Below are 24098 nucleotides of genomic sequence, written 5' to 3' on the forward strand. Positions count from 1 at the left end.
GTTTTATTAACATCTAAGTTATAGAAGAAACAGTGTTTTTTCCACTTTGAAATCTGATTTTATTTTTCTTTGCAGGTTATATGGCGGGATGAATTACCGTCGGCTGGGGGGTGGTGTAGGAGTTATTAAAATGACACATTGTGAATCCCATATATGGTGAACATCTAGAAGACAGTCGTATACGCTCCTCTGTATTCTGAAGAGCTTTGACTTTGGAGCTTTGTACAGCTCAAGAAAACATTAGAACAAATTTTATTCTTTGCCGGTGCCTCAACATATGGAAATATAAATACAGTGAAAGTACTTCAACTGCAAGATGCCACCTTTGCACAAAAATTTTCAATTCTGTGCAGAATATTTATTTTTGGTTTTAATTTATCATAGGTTTTTTTTGTTGTTGTTGGGTTTTGTTGTTGTTTCGTCCTGTTTTGCTTCGGACTTAACCTTCCTCCCACTAAAAAAGGAAAAAAAGGATAGGAAAAAAAGGTAAAAAACTCCCAAGCAGCAAAAGTTAATTTCTAAGATACTAAGTTTGAAAATACTAATAAGGGGAGAAGGGCTGTACACGATCTAGTTGTTATCGCCAGGCACTCCATCCACATGGCTCCACTACTTACAAGGACCACCAGTGACAAAGATAGGGATGCAAACTGTATTATTTGGCCATCATCCTTGCACTAAGCACCAGAAGACTTGAAAATATTAAACAAACAAACAGAAAGGAAACACTCATTTTAAATAGTACAACTCAGAAGGAATATTGGATAGATAAAACCAGGACTCAGACACTAAAGTTTTCATCAGTGGAAGTTTGCATCTTGTTTCCTTCCATACGAACTTGTTTTCCACTATATTTAAAGTCTTTTTTCAAGATGGTATTTTCATAGAATTTCTGGTAGCTCCAGAGCTCTGCTCAGTGCCTCTGTAAAAACACTATACAATTCTTATATGCTGTCGAGAATCCTCCGATAGAATCATGTGCTACTCTGCAAGACTTTTTGCTCAAAAATATTACTGACTGAAACAACTTTCCTTCTTGTTTCCTTATTGCTACTAAGGACCAGCAGGGAGAAACGTCTTCTCCCCAGCAGTGAATACTGTTACGCAATTTACACTTGACGCTCAGGCCTGCTGAAGCTGAGGCTGACCTATAATCACAGCCCCCAAGAGAATGAATTCTTCAGTTCGTGTAATAGTACATGCTAATGAGTAAAACAGGCATTTTATTAATAAAACCTTGGTTCTTTTATACAAACTATATATCATTATCTTCATTCTATAAAGCCACTGTTAACTACTTCTCTCAAATTGCACTTTCTGGTGAAAAGTTAAAATTTTTAAGGAAAAAAATGATACAAATTTCAGTGGTCAAAGTTTTATCATTGTGTTCATAGAGCAATTTTTTCCAGTGTATTTTGCAGGAAAATCTTTGAATAAGACTTTAACCACAACCAAAAGGAATAACCTTCTCCTCCCTCCCCCCAACTACAAAAATGTTTGGCAACTTTGTGTTTACATTTAAAGATCATTTGCACCTTTACAAGGAAAAGAACTAAGTATTTGGTAAACAGTTGTTTACATGTATCATTTATGCTTTTTTCTAGCATGTATAACTTTTTTAAATAAAGGTAGTATTTACCATAAAACAAGTTTTGGTTAATGCTTTTTAGTGCTTGTGTCTCTGCTATTTAGTTTCTATATCATTTGTATTTCCTATATGTGAAGTTGTAAGTACTTTCAACCTGAAGGAATAAAGGATTGCCAGCTAGAATTATGAATTTTTATTATATATTTTATATAATAGTATTTTATCACCTAACCTCTAAACTTATTTTCTGGTGGAGCACTCAAGAATTATATACTTTTGAGCCAGAAGGACTCCTAACAGTCATGTGGGCCAAACCCATTTATTTGCTCTAAGAATGAAAACCAAAGAAGTCCTCACAAAGAGTAAATAAATATGGTCAATGAATAGAACCAACATTAAATAACATTTCCCCAAACTCCCACTCCATTTCTCTTTCTACGCCACACTGCTACTCCAAGCCTACTTGAAACAGGGCCTAGAATTAAATATACTAACAGACTTTGACTAAATCTGGTATGTAACATCAAAAAATTATAAACACTTTTATGAGATCTTTACAGTACTGTATCAAGTTAGTCTTTAAGACCAAAATCACGTATTTCCCAAGACTCTACTATTGCATAAATTGTAAGAAAAGGAGAGGAGTAAGAACAGGAACAAAATCCTAGGGATTAGACTCTCCATAAGTAGCCAAGTTCCCAGTAGGAGCAATTCACAGGACAGTGATTCAAGAGCAGAAACCCAGCAACTACAGTACTGGCCAAAGTGTTCATTGGAGCCTAAGGAGTTATTTTTTCCTTCCACTGAAAGTGGTCCAGTTTTATTACTGAATAATATGTACTTATTATATAAATGACATTGCTATAAAAGAATATTAGCTTATTTGCATAGTGATTTCCACAATTTTACGAAGAATCTTGGAGTTGGGTTGGGCTGGCAATCATCTTCATTTTATTAGTAAGTAAACTGAAGCTTAGAAAGTTAAAAGGACATGGTGGAAGCTGAACCTCAAACCACATCCCAATTCCAAATCCATTGTTCTCTATACCACTCTCCAAACTAGGGGGACGCAGTTTATCTTGTATCCTTCCCTCTCTCTGGACCCAAGAAGAACTGTTGCTTTCTCCATCTCTTCAGCTTTTGCCTTGTTAGGGACACAGTGGCTACTTCTAAGCTCTTCATATGAGGAACCGGAAACTGAAAGTAAAAAGAAATACAAATCATAAATTATCTCAACAGGTGCAAAAAAAAAAATGATTTGACAAGATCCAACAGCCATTCATAATAAAAACCCTCAGCAAATTAGGAAGAGAACTTCTTTAATCTGACAAAGGGCATGTATGAAAAACCTACAGCTAACATCATATTTAATAATGAAATATGCTTCCCCACTAAGGAACAATATAAAACTACTCACCACTTCTATACTGATGCATAGGGGCACTTGTACCCCAATGTTTATAGCAGCACTCTCAACAATAGCCAAATTATGGAAAGAGCCTAAATGTCCATCAACTGATGAATGGATAAAGAAATTGTGGTTTATATACACAATGGAGTACTACATGGCAATGAGAAAGAACGAAATATGGCCCTTTGTAGCAACGTGGATGGAACTGGAGAGTGTGATGCTAAGTGAAATAAGCCATACAGAGAAAGACAGATACCATATGTTTTCACTCTTATGTGGATCCTGAGAAACTTAACAGAAACCCATGGGGGAGGGGAAGGAAAAAAAAAAAAAAGAGGTTAGAGTGGGAGAGCCAAAGCATAAGAGACTCTTAAAAACTGAGAACTGAGGGTTGATAGGGGGTGGGAGGGAGGGGAGGGTGGGTGATGGGTATTGAGGAGGGCACCTTTTGGGATGAGCACTGGGTGTTGTATGGAAACCAATTTGACAATAAACTTCATATATTGAAAAAAAAAAAAAAAACTACTCACCACTTCTATCTGCCATTATGGTGGAGACTCTAGCCAAGGCAATTTGGCAAGAAAAAGAAACAAAAGGCATCCGTATTGAGATTAAGTAAAACTGTCTTTATTCACAAACAACATGAATCTTGTATACAGAAAATTCTAAGGAATTCACTGAAAAATGAGAATAAACAAGTTCAGCAAGGTCACACAATACAAGAACAATATATACTCACAACAAAGAATCCAAAAAATGAAGTTAACAAAGCAATCCAAATGTATAAAAGTGCAAGCATATTTTTGAAAGGCGCATCTTTAAAAACACAAAACACATAAAATTATCTTCCTGTCATTATCTAGAACAGATGTACATGTAACTCTACTTTGAAACTGCCTGGCTACTTATCTATACAAAATAAAATAATTTTCACTTATTTTGGAAAAAAAACCCATTCTCAATAGCATAAAAAAATACTTAGGAATAAATTTAACAAAAATAAAAGTGCAATACTTGTATGCTGAAAACTATAAAACACTGTTAAAATGGAAATTCTGAAATGGAAAGATATCCCGTGTTCATAGATTAGAAAACTTAATAAAATTATGATGGCAGTACTCCCCAAACTGATCTACAGATTCAACACAACCCCTATCAAAATCCCAGCTAATTTTTTTTACAGAAATTGACCAGCTGACCTTAAAATTCTTTGGAAATGCAAAAGACCCAGAATAATCAAAACAACCTTGAAAAATAGGACAAAGCTGGAGGACTCACACTCCCCGATTTCAAAATGCACTACAAAGCTACAGTAATCAAGACAGTGTGGTACGGCGGGGCCTGGGTGGCTCAGTCAGTTAAGCATCTGACTTCTGATTTTGGCTCAGATCATGATCTCACCGTTGTGGGATCGAGACCCATGTTGGGCTCTGCACTGAGCATGGAGTCTGCTTGGAATTCTCTCTCCCTCTCTCTCTGCCCCTCCTCTGCTCGCACGCACCCTCTTTCTAAATAAACTGAAAAAAAAAAAAAGTGTGGTACTGGCATAAGGACTGACATCAATGAAATAGAATTGAGAGTCCCAAAATAAACATCTGTGGCCAATTGACTTCTGATTCCTTTTTTTTTTTTTTTTGCCAATTGACTTTTAAAACAACAGTCTTTTCAATAAATGGTACTAGAACAAATGGATATCCTTATGCAAAATGATTAATTTGGATGCTTACTTCACCCCATACATAAAATACTCAAATTGGGGGGCACCTGGGTAGCTCAGCTGGGTGAGTGTCCAACTCTTGGTTTTCAGCTCAGGTCATGATCTCCCGATTCCTGAGATCTTGCCCCACATCGAGCTCTGCGCTTCCAATGCAGAGCCTGCTTGGGATTCTCCCCCTCTCTCTGACCCACCCCCGCTTGCATGCTGTCTCTTCAAATAAATAAACTTAAAAAAAAACTTCAAAATGGATTACAGACCTAAATTTAAACCTAAAATTATAAGATCCTTAAAAAAACATAGGAATAATTCTTTGGGACCTTAGATTAAGCAACAGTTTCTTAGACACAGCACCAAAAGCACAAGAAATAAAATAACTGATAAATTGGACTTCATCAAAATTAAAAACTTGCATTTTGAAAGTAAATGAGTTCACTCTGGTATTTCCGATTCAAATTTAACATTACAGAGTTTCTACTTAGCTTACTTTATAATTGTATGTCTTTTCTTTTACACTCAAAATCTTGGTAATATTGTTACATGTTTTATCTTATTACAAACAGTGGTAAAACAACAATACCAATATTATTAATCACAAGATAACTGAGTGCAACTTAAATTCCTTTGCTGCTCTTCTTTTCCTAAGACATAGCTGACAATGTACAGTCAAAATACTAGGATTTAAAGACACTAAAAATAATTATTTGTGTGATTATGACAAGAACTTAATATAGTTAGGTTCATTTGTTTTCAATTTTTAAGATTGCCTTTTCTTTTTGATCTAATTTTCAGAACTATATAAAACACTTAGGGACTCCTGGGTGGCGCAGTCGGTTAAGCGTCCGACTTCAGCCAGGTCACGATCTCGCGGTCTGTGAGTTCGAGCCCCGTGTCAGGCTCTGGGCTGATGGCTCAGAACCTGGAGCCTGTTTCCGATTCTGTGTCTCCCTCTCTCTCTGCCCCTCCCCCGTTCATGCTCTGTCTCTCTCTGTCCCAAAAATAAATAAACGTTGAAAAAAAAAATTAAAAAAAAAAAAAAAAAAAACACTTAAATGGTGCCAAACTATAAAAGAGGAACATTCAGATAAGTTTTAACTTTAATTTCTGTCCCCTTTACCCAGTTCCTTCCTTCCCCCTAGTTAGTAACCATTTTTATTAGTTGGTTTATTCTTCCATTGGTTTTTGGAAACATAAGGAAATACACACACATATTCATATTTCACCCATTCCATCCATAACAGACAGCACACTGTCCACAAGTTGCTCTTTCACATAACATATCCTAGAGATCAAGATCACTCCATGGTAATGTTTTCACTCCTGTGTGGATCCTGAGAAACTTAACAGAAGACCATGGGGGAGGGGAAGGAAAAAAAAAAATGGTTAGAGAGGGAGGGAGCCAAAACATAAGAGACTCCTAAAAACTGAGAACAAACTGAGAGTTTATGGGGGGTGGGAGGGATGGGAGGGTGGGTGATGGGTACTGAGGAGGACACCTGCTGGGATGAGCACTGGGTGTTGTATGGAAACCAATTTGACAATAAATTTCATATTAAAAAAATAAATAAATAAAATGAGTATTTTAGTCAAAAAAATAAAAATAAAAAAACTATTAAAAAAAAAGATCACTCCATGGTAGTATTAGATTATCTTCCACAAACCTTTTTATGGTTACATAGTGGTAATTCATTGTGTCGCTATACCATAATTTATTCAAACAATCCCCATGGGATGGGCACTTGGATTGTTTTCAGTTTTGCTACCAAACACCATTGCAATAAATAGCCTTATACGGGCTTCATTTATATTTTGCCAGGGAGTTTTGGGGATAGAATTCTAGAAATGGGATTACTTGTCAAAGGGTAAATCCTACAACATTTTGCTAGATATTGCTAATTTCTCCACTGAATTTGTACCATTTCTAACAATCTTTTAACTGTTTTCCCTTTCACTCTTGTCCACCTATAATTCATTCTCCCTCATATCTTATAAAATACAGATTAGGTAATATTCTCTCCTGCTTAAAACTTCAATGGCTTCCCACTGCATTTAGAATGAAATCCAGCCTCTTCACAAATAGCTACAAAAACTTAGATGACGTAGATCCTGCCTCTTTCTATCAAGATTAGGTTTGGCTATGAGCAAGAGACCCAAAATGTCTTTAAGCACCAGCTTGCACAAGATAAAAGTTTACCTCTCTGACACACAGGTCCATAGGAAGACTGCCCAAGGGTGGCACTGGGGTTCAGCCTCAAGAAGTCCTCAAGGCACAAACTCGTTTCAGGCCATGTTCCACCATTCCTATGACCTGACCTGCATCCCCGTGACCAAAAAGAGTGGCTAGAATTCCAGTCATTATATGTGTTCCAAGCAGCAAAGATGGCAGAATAAGAAAACGTCAAGGGGTATATGTCTGCTGTTTTTTAAGGAAGATTCCTGATCCTTCCATTTATATGCCATGGGTCAGAACTTAGTCATAGGACTACACCTACCTAAGAGAAAGGCCAGAAAAGACCATCTTTATTCTAGACAACCACATGCTCAGTCAAAAATTGGGAGACATACCCATGGAATAAGTCTCTGCTGCACAATCTCTTCAGTCTCATCTAATACTACTCCACCCTGACTTCCTTCAGCCACACAGACTTCCTTTATTCCTCAAATAAGCCAACCTCTTACCTATCTCAAGGCCTTTGCTCTCGCCATTTCACCTGCCTAGCAAACCCTTCCACAGATCCTCACACAGCTGGTTCCCTCAGCATTCAGGACCCAGCTCAAATGTCACCTACCCAGAGAGACCCCCTTTCCATATTGTACTGCCTTAAGTATTTATCTCCACAGAAATTATTTATTTTTTGCCTTCCTCCACTAGAATGTAATTTCCAAATGACAGGGATCTTTTTTGTCTTCACTGCTATACCCCTGTTACCCAATACAATTCTAAGTACACAGCAGGAACTTAATATTAGTTAAATGAATGACTGTCTCACTTCAAAGCCCATGCTTTTTCCACTATCTCTGCTGTTCCTAGTATATGTGAAATAATATTCCATTCCAAAAGTTAACCTTTTAGAAAGACAGCCTATTAATTTCCTTTCAAACAACTTTTAAAAAAGAGTTTCTAAAGTAAAACAAAATGTTCCCATACTCCATAAATTAAAACAAGAGATTTAAACATAGCATCTTGGGCAAGTCTCCTAAGTTGTTCAATTTATAGTTTTCATCTATAAAATGGAAGATTTGGTTAAAATACATTTACTTAACCTGCAGACATTTACCAAGCACTGTGCTAAACCAAAATTAGGGACATGAAAGTTAAACAAGATAACTGCTGCTCTCAAAAGAGGCTCACAGATCCCTTTCAATTCTATAAGTATGGTTCTATATAATTGCTGGTTTGTAACCTTTGTGCTACAGAAAAAGCCTATGACTTCTCATTCCTGAGACATTAATTAAAGATCTGCCACCAAGACACTGATAAACATGCTGCTTCATTTTAAAAGTGAATATTTAATTCAACATTGCAATAAGAATTGAACAGCATTAAAAACAGAAGCATATTAGTGGCTTTAATAAATGTATATTAATTTTTAGTTTCCTTTGGAGAAGATTTTGATTGCCAACTCTCTACAGTGAAATGATAGTAGGAAAATGTCTTTAGAAGACAGAAATTCTCTCTGAATCCAAGTCTAAAATGCTTAAAAGGGATTAAAGCTTTTTAAAGACCCAAATAAAAAACACTCAATATTAGAGATATCTCATTTGAATCCTAAAAATTTGATATAAGATGGCCCAAGAAAATAACAATTCAGCATTTTCTAAAGACTGGCCTCCCAGATCATCATGACTATTATATAAACACCTAGCTGTGATTCATTCGCTACCACCTTCTTTGTTCTAGATCCTTCTGGGCTTCTATCTGGGCAATTCCAAAGGCACTGAGAGGAAAACAGATGCAGATATAGATGCATGTTTCTCCTGCAGTTCCTCTCAGCATAGAAATTAGGCAAATAATCTGTGAGGAAAAAGTTATATAATCCATAATTTATAGTTCCCACAAGACCTCAATCAATTTGAAAAATTGCCAGTTCTGTCAAATATGCCAAGATTCCAATGAGGTATTTATGACACAGAATCTGAAAAAAACAAACAAAAAAAAAATTAAAGTTAGAATTAATTATTATAACAAAGCAGTTTGATAAAAATTCCAGGCTTATTTTAAATTCCGTATCTGCAATCTTAAGATCAACCCATACCACTGTGGCTCTAAGTCAAATAGATTTTACTTAATGAAGACTACTAACTTTAATAAATATACAACTATTAGTCAATGGTGCTTAGAAATAACTAGACTAAGGTTCTTATTTATCCTGGCTTCCACAGTTAGGCTATCTGCCTAAGAAGTAAGGGGAGAGAAGGGAATCCATGAATCCCTTGGATCTACATTTCTAGAAAAAGGTTCCATAGCTTCCTTCTTCTCAAAGGGATATAGACTCCAAAAGTACCTTGTAGAGGGGCACCTGGATGGTTTAGTTGGTTAGGTCTCTGACTCTTGATTTTGGCTCAGGTCATGGCCTCACGGTTCATGGGTTTGAGCCCTGCATCGGCCTTCATGCTGACAATGAGAACCCCGCATGGGATTCTCTCTCTCTCTCTCTCAAAATAAATAAACATTTAAAAATGAAAAAACTTTTTTTTAAAAAGTATCTTGTAGAAACTAAGCAGGTGGCAGAAACCTGGCTGACACATCATTCTTGACAGCAGTACACTGTTGCAGTTAAAAGCAGAAGCTTTGGGGAGCCTGGGTGGCCAGTCAGTTGAGTGTCCTCCGCCTGGTTTCAGCGCAGGTCATGATCCCAGGGTCTTGGGATAGAGCCCCGTCAGGCTCTGCACTGATAGCGTGGAGCCTGCTTAGGATTCTCTCTCTCCCTCTCTCTCGTCCCCCCAGCTCACTTTTTCTCTCAAAATAAACGTTAAAAAAAAAAAAAAAGCATAAGGTTTCGAGTCAGATGACTGGGTTCAAATGCAAAATCTACTTATTACCTGTGTGATATCAGGGAACCTACTTATTCCCTGTGTTAGTTTTCTCTTTACAACCTATGGAAATAGGTTGTTGTGAAAAACTAAATGAGAAAATATACATAAAATGCTTAAAAATGGCTGGCACAATCAGTGCTTAATAAATGTTAGTTATCATCATGGAATTATGCAAAGCTAGGAGCCAGTTACTGTCTTACATTATTAAGAGGGGCTCTTAGATTTACAATAGACCAGATAAAATAAATGTGCTTAAGAACCACCTTTATCTTCATAAGAACACATTTTACAAAACAGTTTTTAAATGTAGTTTACTAATGGAGTGTGAGCATATGAAAACAAAATTTTAAAATATATTAAGACCTCATGAACATTGAATTCTGAGGTGCTAAAATGGAATTTTTTCCCTTTATAATTTCAAAATAACATGATATAATCTTTCAAATGTTTTACTGCAAATCAGAGTAAGAAATAAATTTAACATCATGATCCAGTACAAGCAAATGTATACCCTTACCACATGTGATACTCATTTTTATATTTTCCATTATATTTCTTTCATTGTTTTTAATGTTTATTTACTTTTGAGAGAGAGAGCGAGAGAGAGTGAGAGAGAGTGAGCAAGCACAATCGAGGGAGGTATAGAGAGGGAAACACAGAATCAGAAGCAGGCTCCACGCTCAGAGCTGTCAGCACAGAGCCTGATGCAGGGCTTGAACTCATGAACTGCAAGATCATGATCTGAGCTGAAGTCAGATGCTTAACCAGCTGAGCCACCCAGGCACCCAGATTTCTTTTGTTTTTTAAAGCTGTTCTCTTCCCATCATTTTCCAACCTACAATTGCATTATGACTTTCAGTTCGAAAAACACTAATATAGTGCTTATAGAGCATGAACTTTTTGGAACCTAAGAGATAAGCACTCAAATGTTGACTCCTCCTCTTACCAAACTATCTTGCAGGTATCACTAAAACCTATCTTGGCCTTGTTTCCTTGTTTTAAAAATAAAATGTGGATAAAAATACCTACTACAGGGTTGCTCTGAAGATTAAAATTAAGGTCTATTGGGGCACCTGGGTGGCTCAGTCAGTTAAGCTTCTGACTTTGGCTCAGGTCATGATCTCACAGTTCATGAGTTCAGGCCCCGCATTGGACTCTGTGCTGACAGCTCAGAGACTAGAGCCTGCTTCAGATTCTGTGTTTCCCTCTCTCTCTGGCCCTTCCCAGCTCACTGGCCCTCCCAGCTCACGCTCAGTCTCTCTCTCATAAATAAATACATTAAAAAAGAATTAAAAAAGAAAAACATTTAAAATTAAGGTCTATTAAAATCCTAGCTCAGTGACAAGACCAATATTCAGAGTGTTTACTGTGGCCACAGTCTAATACATTTTAAATATATTGATATATTTTATTATATTTAGGTACCTACTCTCAGTTTATTTCTGAGATTTCCTCTAATAAATACTTTGCAGAGAGTAGGGGTGCCTGGGTGGCTCAGTTAAGCACCCAACTTCGGCTCAGGTCATGATCTCATGGTTCATGAGTTCAAGGCCTGTGTCAGGCTCTGTGCTGACAGCTTGGAGGCTGAAGCCTGCTTTAGATTCTGTGTCTCCCTTTTTCTCTGCCCCTCCCCTGCTCACACTCTGTCTCTCTTTCAAAAATAAGTAAAACATTAAAAAAAAAAAAAAAACTTCCTAGAGAATAAAACAATGTCAATTATTTCTTTGCCACTAGAGACAGAAAAGTCTAAAATATAAAGATGTTATCTTAGTTAGGTATTTCTGGCTATAATTTTCTGATCTAACACAAAAAATCCTCTGTTGCTGATAATTATTTCAAAGTTTGAGGAAACATAATTCTGAAAGTTTCAAAGTTACTATATTCATTTTATTACCAAAGCCTGTAGCACACAATATATAGTATCCTTCCATTACAGAGCTGCATCTAAAGGCTGAAGACTTTCTAGCATATCATTTATAAAGCATAAAATCTCTCTACTGTCTCGAATTAGCATTCAAACGTGTTTCTTCAATGTGGAAAATACAATCTCTATACATTTTGAAAACTATGCAGTAAGAAAAAATTACCTAGCTAGATATGTTCAAACTAACCTTTATTTTTCCATCAGTATGTGCTGAAGCTACAGATGTTGAAACACGGACCAATCTTGTGGCTGATAAATGAATTTTGAAATGCCTATGGAAGTGTGAATAAAGGCAGTCCATGAATAAGTCAACTTCCTCCTGAGTAACTTCCCCAGGTGTTTTGTGGACACTGTCCCACAAAGCTTTTGCATCCTCTGGATGTATGGCATAAGAAATGTCCAGACTTTGAGGGCTACACGGTACAGACCAAAGAAATTCAGTAGTAGCCATATATTGGTCCATTTTGCATGCAGTCCACATAGCAGCCATCCAGGAAAGATTAAACGCATTGATTGCTAAGGAACTGAAATGACAATCAAAAGTTTCCTGAAACCAGGTTCCAACTATGGCTGTATTCGTCTCTGCTCCATTTGCAAGAAATAAAGGTACACAGGTGAAATCTTCTGGAACAGTCTCCAGAAGACTGTCTCCAAATACACAGCAGAACCAACCAGTCCACAACACTTTTTGTCCTCTGTTCTCTGATGGTAATTGAGATTTTGACAGAATCTACAAAGAAAAAAACGGGGGAGTTCATTAAATGCAAAAGTACCTTTACTCTTAAGTTACACCTTCTCAAAATTAGTACATTAAAAAATAAGAAGATATATTGTATTATTTGCCAAAAAAACATAATGGGAATAATCTCCCTAATCATTATTAGGGTTTATCAAGTTAACTGACTTTCCTCCTAATATTTTTTCTTCTTCTTCTTTTTTTTTTTTTTTTAGAGAGCCAGGGAGCATGTAAGCGGGAAGAGGGGCAAGGGGTGGGGTGGTGGGGTAGGGAGGAAGAGAGGGAAAGAGAAAGAGAGAGAGAAAGAGAGAGAGAGAGAGAGAGAGAGAGAGAGAGAGAGAGAGAGAGAGAATCTTAAGCAGGCTCCATGCTCAGCATGGACCTTAATGTGGGGCTCAATACCACAAGCCTGGAATCACGACCTGAGCCTAAATCAAGAGTCAGACGCTCAACTCACTGAGCCACCCAGGCACTCCTACCTCTTAATATTCTTATTAGGACATGGTATATGGCAAGATCTTGGTGCAGCCAAAATGCAAAATAAGCAAATTAAGGAATGCCAATATGGTTATAACCAAGTATGCTATCCTTGGCGGGGAGAGGGGGCCCTCAAAATTTCAACTTCAGAAGGGACTATAAAAAGTCACATATTCAATGTGTTTGAATTCTTCCATTGAGGAAGAATTCAGGATTTCCTAAGGCAGCTCTATCAACTTAAAATTGTTCTTTCATATGTTAGGCACACAGTATCTACCACAGGTCCTGCTTTCTTCTTTATGTGCATGTAGAACAAATCAAATCTAATCTCTCTTCCACAGAAAAAGCCCTTCAAATATCTGATAATCCCAATCATATGTAATGCCAGGTTCAACATCTCCAGTTTCTTTAACCATTCCTTCTATGATACACACATTATCCTGCTTACTCTGAAATTCTTCTGCATGAGAGTCATTCATAAGTGAATATAATTACTTCAAAAAGACCTAGATTATACTACTACTAATATAACCTTAGATTGCAGTTTTCTAATTTTTAGTTGACAGCTTTAAATTATCCTTATTCATCCTTGCTGTTAATAGGTAAATCTCCCATAATATATAGAGGAATATATGTATTCCTATTAAAATTTCACTCTCAATTTGACCCATTGTGCCAATCCGTTCAGATTTTTTAGAATCTTGATTATATTTTCCAGCAGACTGACTAATCCTTCAAACTTCAAATTTATAAACTACATGACAAACATACCTTCCAGATATTCATAGAAGTTTTATTTTTAACCTTTATTTATTTTTTTGAGACAGAGAGAGACAGAGCATGAATGGGGGAGGGTCAGAGACAGAGGGAGACACAGAATCCGAAACAGGCTCTAGGCTCTGAGCTGTCGGCACAGAGCCCGACGCGGGGCTCGGACTCACAGACTGTGAGATCATGACCTGAGCCAAAGTCAGATGCTCAACCTGACCTGAGCCAAAGTCAGATGCTCAACCGACTGAGCCACCCAGGCGCCCCAAGATATTCATAGAAGTTTTAAAGTTTGACCAGGATAAGGTGAAGAACACAGCCCAGTATCAGATCCTGTTAGAGATCATCATTTAAAAAGTTACTTTTAGCATATTTTGCCTTCTTGTTCAAGAGACTACAAGCGATTCTCAAAAACCTTAAAGCCCAGCCAGCCATGTCTATCACACTTGTATAACCTAAAAGTCCGGGAACCCTGTGAAGAAATGAGGTTTAATTTGCGAACTATTAGGACACTCTGCTAAGAGTTCAAGAGGTCATTTCTATTCTGCACAGGAACAGTTGCTTACCTGTTGACATGCAAATCACATCACTTCTCTGGGAAATCAACTGCTTCATTTGACAAAGACTGCTGTCTACCCAGTACCTACTTTTCCTTCCACAATAAAACTGTGCTTTTGGGGCGCCTGGGTGGCGCAGTCGGTTAAGCGTCCGACTTCAGCCAGGTCACGATCTCGCGGTCCGTGAGTTCGAGCCCCGCGTCGGGCTCTGGGCTGACGGCTCAGAGCCTGGAGCCTGTTTCCGATTCTGTGTCTCCCTCTCTCTCTGCCCCTCTCCCGTTCATGCTCTGTCTCTGTCTGTCCCAAAAATAAATAAATGTTGAAAAAAAAAATTTAAAAAAAAAAAAACAAAACTGTGCTTTTAATGAGATGCTTTTAAGGAGGTAGCAAAGTACCCACTAAAAAAGAAAAATTTCCTAGTCTGTCTTCCAACAGGGATGCAAAAAGAAGTGGTTGGGTCTTAGCAGTCTCGTTAAAAACCTACTCAGGCAGGCATCCTATTTGCCCTTCCCATCTTCCCCCTACTTCCTCCTGCCTGGAACCTGCATCTAATATTTAGCGCTTCAAGAGGCATATTAGACTCCAATGTGACTTTAAGGATGGAAGCCATGCACCAAGGATGATACAGAAGATAGAAGGAGCCTAAGTTATTAATTCATGAAGCATACACCAGTCTTAAACAGCTTACTCCACTTTTTTTGTAAGACAAATAAACCTCGGGGCACCTGGGTGGCTCAGTCGGTTGAGCGTCCAACTTCGGCTCGGGTCATGTTCTCACCGCCCGTGAGTTCGAGCCCCATGTCGGGCTCTGTGCTGACAGCTCAGAGCCTGGAGTCTGCTTCGGATTCTGTGTCTCTCTCTCTCGCTGTGCCCCTCCCTCATTCATGCTCTGTCTCTCTCTCAAGAATAAATAAAACATTTAAAAAAAAATTTTTTTTTAAATAAAAAGACAAATAAACCTCTATTAATTAACCTCAAGATAGGCATCTAATTCACTGTTATTTAGGCTTTCTGTTTTATGCAGCTAAACCTACCCCTAAGACTCCTGAAGATCCTTGCCAACACCAGATCTATACCAAGCGTCAGCAAATTTTTTCTGTAAGAATCAGACAGTAAATATTTTAGGCTTTGTAAGCAACCACTCAAATGTGCTGTCGTAGCACAAAAGCAGCCATACACAATAATGTAAACAAATGAAAGGAGTTCTGTTCCAATAAAACCTTATTTAGAAAAACATCAACAACAAAAAATAAAAACAAGCAGCAAATCAGATTTGACCTGCAGGCCACAGTTTTCTAACCCAATCTATACAGATAAACAAAATTAGATCTTTTCACGATTTCAGAATTTAATTTGTGGTGACTATGAGTTAACTCAGAATAAACAGAAGTAGCAGGCATGAATAATAAATCCAGTTTCTTAATAAATCAAGATAGTCATATTACTTTTAAGTAAGAGTAACTGAACATTTCACAATATATAATGATATGTTACTTTTATTTTTTATTTTTCATTTTTTTAAGAGTGTGCATATGTGTGTGCAAGTGAGGGGGGATGGGAGGAGAGGGAGAATTTCAAGCAGACTCCATGAGCCCAATGCAGGGTTCAATCCCACAACCTTGGGATCATGACCTGAGCCAAAATCAAGAGTCAGATGCTCAACTGACAGAGTCACCCAGGGGCCCCATGTTACATATTTGTTTTTTGCTAAAATTCCACTTCTAGAAATTTGGTCCTAGTAAAAACCATAGAATTACACAGATATACTTATAAAATGTAGAATTCTTAATGATATGAGTAATTACCTATGACATTATTTTTTTTTTTAAAGCCATAATGCAAAAGTATGGGCAATATGATCCTAATTTTAATAGATCCAGATAGCCAGACAGATGTATCTATGTTCATGAGAGAGATCAATCTGTCGTTTCTTAAATAATCTTTGTCTAATTTTGGTATTAGGGTAACACTGGCCTGGCAGAATGAGTTAGAAATTATTCCCTCTGGTTCTATACTCCAAAGAGACTATAGAATTAAAATAATTTCTTCCTTAATTAAACTTTTGGCAGCTTTTACCAGTGAACTTATCTGGGCCTGGCGCTTTCTATTTTGGAAAGTTATTAATTATTGGTTCAATTAAGAAATTGAATTGGTTCAAGAAACTGAATTGATTCAATTAATAAATTAAGAAATTGAACCAATAATTAATAACTTTCCAAATGAGAAGCTTACTCAGGTTGTCTATTGCCAAATAGATGTATGCCAAAATGTTAAACTGTGGTTTTTAATTTTCTTTGTATTTTTATGTATTTTCTAAGTTTTATAAAATAAATATTATATCATAATCATGATATTATATCATAATCATTATATCATAATCATATTTATTTTAGAAAAACCTTTTTTTTTATGTTTATTTATTTTTGAGATAGAGAGACAGAGTGTGAGTGAGCAAGGGGTAGAGACAGAGGGAGACACAGAATCCGAAGCAGGTTCAGGCTCTGAGCTGTCAGCACAGAGCCCAACGTGGGGCTCAAACTCACAAACCGGGAGATCGTCACCTGAGCTGAAGTCAGACGCTTAACCGACTGAGCCACCCAGGTGCCCCCCACAAAAAAAACCTTTAAGTTGGCCATATCTAATTACTACAATTTGGTCAAACAAGACATAAAAAAGGTTATAAATCACAAGCTCAAAATATTTTTAAACAGTAAGAAAATACCACAATTTCTAAACCAAGACAGTGCAGATTCTTTTCCTGAGAAGCAAGTACTGTTTATACAACATACCTGGACAAGAAATGCTTCAGGGTCTCTTTGTGTTCCTTTCATTCCTAGGAGAGTGGAGAAAGTCACTTTGATGTTGAAGTCTTCTCCCACTTCAACAGCAAGCCCTTTTTGCTTTTCAGCAGCAATAAATGCACTCAGAAGTCTAGAATACTCTTTGAGATTAGTATAGGAGAATTTATATAGGGGAGTTAAACTATATAAAGTCCATTGTTTATGCAGAAGAAACGCAAACTTTTGAGGATCATTATCTTCCTAGAGAGAAAAAACAATCAAGACAACAGTAGTTTAAGAATTAGGAAACATTAGTAAATAAGAATTTAATCAAAGAATTTTAAATATTTACTACAAATCTGTGTACCTGATCTTTACATTCCAACCAAACTGGAGTCTGCAGGACTCTGAAGATCCCTGAACAGGGCTTTTCATTCACTGTACCTTCCCTCTGGAATGCTCTCCACACATGTGTTCACATGGCATGTTCCCTTCCTTCACTCAGTTTTGTCCAAATGTCACTCAAGAGGCCACCCTATGTAAAGTTGCACCTGCACCCACTCCAATTTTGTCACTCTGTATCTCCTTAACATGCTTTATTACTATCTGGTATTATATGTTTGTGTGATTTTTATTGTCTGTCTTCCCTGCTAGAGTATGAGTTTGAAGAGAACAGGGATTTTTGTCGATTTATTCAGCGCTACATCTCTAGCACCTAGAACACTGCCATCCTAGAACAGTTGTTCAATATATATTTATTGGATGAACATTTAAAAACTTAGATTATAGATTTAAAAAATAGTAACTATTCCTGGGGCATCAAATTTGATTCATGTTAATTATGTAATTGTTTTAAATGTTTAGCAGTAAATCCATTCTATGACCCAATGTCAAAGTCAGTCGATCAAATAAAAAAACACTTAGTATTTCTGCCATGCTCTAAGAGAACCACAGGTACCATCAAAAACAAAAACACTTCTGCAGCACGTGAGTAGCTCATTCCATTAAGTAGCTGAGTCTTGATTTCAGTTCAGGTCATGATCTCGCAGTTTGTGAGTTCAAGTCCCATGTCTGGTTTGTACTGGCAGCACAGACCTTGCTTGGGATTCTCCTCTCCCTCTCTCTCTGCCCCTCCCCAGTGCACACGCTTGTGCGCGTTCCCTCTCTCTCAAAATAAATAAATAGGGGCATCTGAGTAGTTCAGTTGGTTAAGCGTCCAACTTTGGCTCAGGTCATGATCTCACGGGTGGTGAGTTTGATCCTGCATGGGGCTCTGTGCTGACAGCTCAGAGCCTGCTTTGGATTCTGTATCGCCTTCTCTCTCTGTTCCTCCCCTGCTCACTCTGTCTCTCTCTCAAAAAATGAAGATTAAAAAAATTTTTTAAATAAATAAATAAATAAACTTAAAAACAACAACAACAACAACACATCCTTCACATTGGTTCTATGGCATTATTGAGGGCCTTCACATACACCCTCGTACAGGTCCCTACTTTTATCCTGAATTGTTCTATAGAATTCATACTTCCTGACATAGTTTTACAGCTCCAACTATCTTTTGGAACTTTCATTACAGTTGTCCATTTGACAAAAATATTTGTTTTGACTACAGTATTCATGGAAATTTGTATAAAACTTTTATAAGTTATAAACTTTTTTCTTATAACTGTCAAAAGGTACAGCAAAACTATTTGCATGATAGAAAATTTATATGATACAAAATTATTTGTATGATAAGGAAGCACTGAATTGGACATCCCAATCCTTTTGTCTTTTAAAATGTTTATTTATTTTTGAGAGAGAGAGAAAGAAAGCGTGAGCAGGGGAACAGCGGAGAGAGAAGGAGACAGAGAATCCCAAGCAAGATTCTGTTAATAGTGCAGAGCCCGAGGCAGGGCTCAAACTCATGAAGTGTGAGATCATGACCTGAGCCAAAATCAAGAGTTGGACACTTAACCAACTGAGCCACCCAGGTACCCCTGGATATCCCAATCTTTAATTTATATACAATTTCTGTTCTATGGTTAAGAACCATCACTTTCATCACCATCGCTAGTAATTTAAGAAACTTTTCAGAAAGAAGCAAAAATTTTCTCATATCCCAAAAGACATGAGGCACACAACACTGACAAGAAAAGATTACAGGGAAGGTGTGGGGGACTGATTCACCAGACTCTGCTAAGTTCCTCAAAACCACACGTCAAACCTGCACTAACTAGGGTTTTATTTCATGTTCCAGCGAAATCACAAATTACTAACATTATAAACCTTCAGAATTGTTTATGAGTCATCAGAGTTATGAGTTCTTATAACTCATAACTGATTATGGAATCAGGCAAAAATTATCAATGGATATTAAGTGCAAGGGGAAATTTTGATAAGAACAGAATGTTTACATTATCCTAAAGTGTCTCCCCACAGACTGCTTATCAGATGCAGAGGGGAATAAAACAGTAACCACTGGGCAGCACCTTGACAGGATGATCACAACTGATCACCTATGTGCTACCAGATGTTATCCCCAAGGACAACAGCATCTACGCTGTATTCCAGTCAAGAATACAGAACTTCAATCTAGTCACGAGGAAATGTCAAATACAAAACGAAGAATATTCTATTTAAAAAGGATAAGGGAGGAAACTACATTCTTCAAAACGTTAACGTCATAAAAGACAAATACTGTGGAAATGCTGCAGATTAAAAGATATAACAGGGGAGCCTGGGTGGCTCAGTCGGTTAAGCATCCAACTACTGATTTTGGCTCAGGTCATGCATGATCTCACAGTGTGTGAGACCAAGCCCCATGTCAGGCTCTGTGCTGACAGCACAAAGCCCACTTGGGATTCTTTCTCCCTTCTCTCTGCTCCCCGCCCTCCACCGCCGTCCCACTTGTACCTGCGCTCTTATGTACACAAAATAAACTTTTTTAAAAAAGACTTAACAGAGGTGGTATTGATGGTGTAACTACTTTCACTACTTCTCACTATCTCACAAATATTTTTCACTATTTCTCATTTATTATCTGAGAGATTTAAGGAGATACTAAAAATACCATTAAAAGGTAATAAAAAGCAAAATTTATTCACAAATGTTCTCAATTATTGAGTAACATGAAGGAACACAAAAAGCATACCTGTAATTGTGAACACTGAGGAATTTTCCTTCGAGGTGGAGTCGGGACAAATGAAGCCTGCTTCCTGACTGATTCTAATCGTTTCCGCAAAGGGGTGGCACCTATAAAATAATCTTTAAGCCTTGAGGATGCACCGTGCCTCGGAGTCGATTCTGGTGTATCATAAGGATCCATGGTCTACAGAAAAGAAGTAAAACCAGAATTCTGAACACTAAAAAGTTAACTCATGCTCATAGTTTCACTGATTCTTCTTCTCACTATCAATGAATTATTTCTCTCCCTTCCCCTCCCCACCCTCAGTTTTGACTTTTTAACCAAGTCCTACATTTCCCATTTGCTATAGGCTATTTTTATGAATATCTTACAGATACTTCAAACAGAAGGTTCAAACTAAATTCAACTCCTTCACATCCTTCTCCAAAAGTTTGCTGGTCCATTTTCAAATTCCTGTCAATTTTCCATGTTAATTTAAATTCTTTTAAGATACTTTCATTCTTGAACTGATAGTCATTAAGCACATTCTCTTGAGTTTTTCCTTCAACAGTTTTGTCATCCATTCCCAAAGCTACCTCCAGGTTCTTACTACCACAACTAAGCATTTTCCATATGTACAGGTAATCCATTCTTCAGCAATGACACTTCCGTCACCTGTGCAAAAAACTTTACAGTGATGAGAAAATTCTACTCTTCTGCTGATTATTTAAGATCTTTCATAATTCAGCTTGCCCTTATCCTGCTTCTAGATAAACATATTCTTGTCTTGTTTTTGCCTATCAATCATATTCTCTATCTGAAGTGTCTTTTTATCATTTCACCTCCTTTAAGATCATGCTCGAATTTGATCTCTTTCCAAGTAGAATTTTGTTAATTTCCCCAAAATACCTATGTTATACACCTCTGTATCAATAGTTCATTCCTGGAAGCAACGTGTATAGGTGTATGGGTGTGTGTGTATAAAAGAAGATCTCAAGGTCAATACTGTTTAAAAGCCCAAAAACCGTCTGGATGAGCCTAACAAAATCTCGCAATAATGTTTCATAAAATCTTTGGAGATTAATAATACACCAGCTCACACAGCTCTCCTTGACCATCTAGTCTGTACTACTCATTTTGGTCCATATTCATATACTTCCTTGTAGTATTTTTTTTTTTTTTGGTGTGCATTTTTTCTCTTTCCAACACAACTAAAATACCTTGACTGAAACAATGCTTTTTATATCGCTTATATAATTACCCTAATATAATGCTGAGTGTTAACTGTTAACGAGTATTGGTTTAATTGAACAGAAGAATTTCATAGAACTCTGAAATTATAACTTTCATTGAAAGGAATTATATATAAGGTTATAATAACTACTCCCAAGTACTAGCACAGTTAACCCTTTGAAGAAAGTTTTTCACAAATGAAAAGTTATACTATTTCTATATTTAAGATAAATTTCATTGTGTCCAAGTAGGACACCCTCTGTCTTGCACAAAATTTCATAAATTAAACATACAGTTCTCAATGTTCAGATAATGCCCAAGCAAGATCATATACCACATAACTTAAATAGCAACTACTTTAAAGCATTCTAGCTTTAAGCGCATACTGAATTAGCTCTTTACAATTTGGGGCACCTGGGTGGCTCTGATGGTTGAGCGTCCGCCTTCAGGTCATGATCTCGCAGTTCATGAGTTCCAGCCCCATGTCAGGCTCTGTGCTGGCAGCTCACAGCCTGAAGCCTGCTTTGGATTCTGTCTCCCTCTCTCTCTGCCCCTCCCCCGCTCACATTCTGTTTCTCTCTCTCTCTCTCAAAAATAAATAAATAAAAATTTGAAATTTTTAAAATTTAATCAGTCCCATCTACACAGAATGTTTCTTTCAAACTTGTCATTTGGATTAACTGCTAACATTTATTGAGCATTCATTAGGTGCCAGGTACTTGTCCAAGCCCCTAACAAATATGCTCATTTAAATCCTCAAACAATCCCACGAAGTGGGTTATCATGTTTCCAGTTGATAGATGGGAAGACAAAGAAACAGTTAGAGTGCAAGAACCAGGACTTGAACTCAGACAGTATAAAGTCAGAGTGGGTACTCTTATCTCCTTGCACACTGCATTTGAGTAAAGACCAATTTCAAGGTAAAATAAGCCCTGCTGAATTTGACTCCTTAAAAGAAAAATGCTATGAATTAAAAAAAAAAAAATTAAAAATCCATCTAGGTGAGAAAAGACTATTAGCACTGAGATGGTTGGTTTTGAGAAAACATTTCCCTTAAGTATATAATACTGTAATAACGTGAAAAAGCCCAACCACACATTTAAAGATCAGAAAATGACTGTATCTATTTTACTCTCACTCCACACTCAATAATGTGCAATTTTACCCTGCTCAATAATGAAGAGGTTAAAAATATACCTTAACTCATTTCGGTGTCCTAATGTTAATCCCTTTCCCTAACCCATAACTAGGGACGCATAGACGCCCCTCTCATCTTGCCATTACAATGCTGGAGATCCCAACAATTCCCACACATCATTTAAACGAAGTCAAAACTCTGAGTCTCAAGGTCCTACCCTGGCTGATCTTATTATTTGCTACTATCCAGGTTCATCTACTGATTCAAGAGTTCTTACCCCAAGATCTGTGGACAAATGGACTTTCCAAAATCCAACAACCCTCTCCGGTGGTATGCAAAATGTTGTGGGCATGTGTATTTAGTGGCGGAGGGGGATGGAGAAAGGTCCAGCAGACAATTTTCAGAAAGGTTAAGAACCACTGCCCTACGCCCTACTCTATACTGATCATCACCCTCCTACTCCTCCTGTCAAGTTTGCCTCTGCTCCCCGACTTTTTTATTCAGCCTATAGCCAATTAAGAGTGCTTCTCTCCTCCCATCTATTTATTTTTTTTTTCAACGTTTATTTATTTTTGGGACAGAGAGAGACAGAGCATGAACGGGGGAGGGGCAGAGAGAGAGGGAGACACAGAATCGGAAACAGGCTCCAGGCTCCGAGCCATCAGCCCAGAGCCTGACGCGGGGCTCGAACTCACGGACCGCGAGATCGTGACCTGGCTGAAGTCGGACGCTTAACCGACTGCGCCACCCAGGTGCCCCTCTCCTCCCATCTGACAAATGCAATCCATCCTGTAGGGTTCACGTCCTCAGGAAAGGGCAGGGGTCCACAGAGCTAGCTCCCCAGCCAACTCTCCTTGCCCTTGCAGTTCATAACACACAGTTACAATTCAGTGGGGTTTCTTGCGGTAAATCATTCACGTTTCTACACTGGCACCAATACCTAAATCCCACCGCCAATGCTCGGCCGAGTGTCAAGCACACACAAGTGTTGTAAAGATAAGGAACGCACAAAAGGGCAAAATAGAACTTACTGCCTGTCCTGGACAAACACAAAGCGTCTTACCAATGAAATGCTGTGATGACGCTGTCACCCATTACGGCTTCACGAATCATTCTTCAAATCTGGTTCCAAAAGTGTGGATCGAGACTAAAGTCCCCTGAAGTTTAAAAAAAAAAACGCCAAAATGGCAGCTCAGAGACAGTTGCAGGGAACCCCTCCCTGACCCTTCCAAATTCCCTCTCGCTCCACAGAAAGTGGGTTCACCAGGAACACAAACGCCCCTGTAAGAAGACCTCCGCTGCCTCAGACGTCCTTCGATTCACCCCGGGAGGGACATTTCCGCTGACCCGGCCACCCACTCTGCGACCCTCGCTCCTGTGAAGTCGGCTTCTGCCTCAGGAGGGGAAGGGCAAGGGACACTAGGTCCCAACTCACCTCTCTCCACCTGAGCCCTTCAGGAGCCCAGCTAGCTTTGAAACCCCGCCTTTGAGAAGCGGCAACCAAGCCTTCAGCCGCCTTCTCGGTTTAAAATCATTTCCCGACTCGCTCTGCGGTCCGACGCCGGAAGCCTCCCTGGTGTCGATTACCCGTTAGTGAAGCAACTACGGTCGTCATTTTAACTGAGGTCG

The 24098-nt window shown here is 38.0% G+C and overlaps 2 protein-coding genes across 3 annotated transcripts in view; one reads left to right on the plus strand and one right to left on the minus strand.

Annotated features, from left to right (window-relative positions):
• KLHL20 (kelch like family member 20) overlaps window positions 1–1771 on the plus strand; it is a 65035-nt gene extending 63264 nt beyond the window's left edge. The window contains exon 11 of one of the 2 annotated variants that reach the window (XM_030302576.1): window positions 76–160. Coding sequence is in view for 1 of the 2 variants with exons in the window: in XM_030302575.2 (XP_030158435.1) it covers window positions 76–160 (85 nt within the window). In the remaining variant the exon portion in view is untranslated. Of the gene's footprint in view, window positions 1–75 lie in introns of both variants that reach the window. The other variant, XM_030302575.2, reaches the window with a different exon arrangement.
• Window positions 1772–6306: 4535 nt separating this feature from the next.
• Window positions 6307–23620, minus strand: CENPL (centromere protein L). The gene is made up of 5 exons (XM_032591842.1): window positions 23533–23620; window positions 20126–20302; window positions 17002–17253; window positions 11862–12404; window positions 6307–8849 (listed from the first exon to the last, which is right to left on the minus strand). Exons 2-5 carry the CDS (start codon window positions 20297–20299, stop codon window positions 8778–8780), a joined length of 1041 nt encoding a protein of 346 aa, XP_032447733.1. The 5' UTR covers window positions 20300–20302; window positions 23533–23620; the 3' UTR covers window positions 6307–8777.
• Between the last annotated feature and the right edge of the window lie 478 nt (window positions 23621–24098).

This window comes from Lynx canadensis, chromosome F1 (genome assembly GCF_007474595.2).
Source record: "Lynx canadensis isolate LIC74 chromosome F1, mLynCan4.pri.v2, whole genome shotgun sequence".
Lineage (NCBI taxonomy): Eukaryota > Metazoa > Chordata > Mammalia > Carnivora > Felidae > Lynx > Lynx canadensis.

Excerpts from the sequence above, each read along its gene's own strand:
- CENPL (XM_032591842.1), bottom strand. The coding sequence starts at position 20,299 with ATGGATCCTTATGATACACCAGAATCGACTCCGAGGCACGGTGCATCC. Across the intron at positions 12,405-17,001 it reads CTGAAGCATTTCTTGTCCAG|ATTCTGTCAAAATCTCAATT; the intron begins GTATGTTGTATA and ends TTTTCTTTGTAG. Across the intron at positions 8,850-11,861 it reads ATACTGATGGAAAAATAAAG|ATTCTGTGTCATAAATACCT; the intron begins GTTAGTTTGAAC and ends TGTTTTTTTCAG.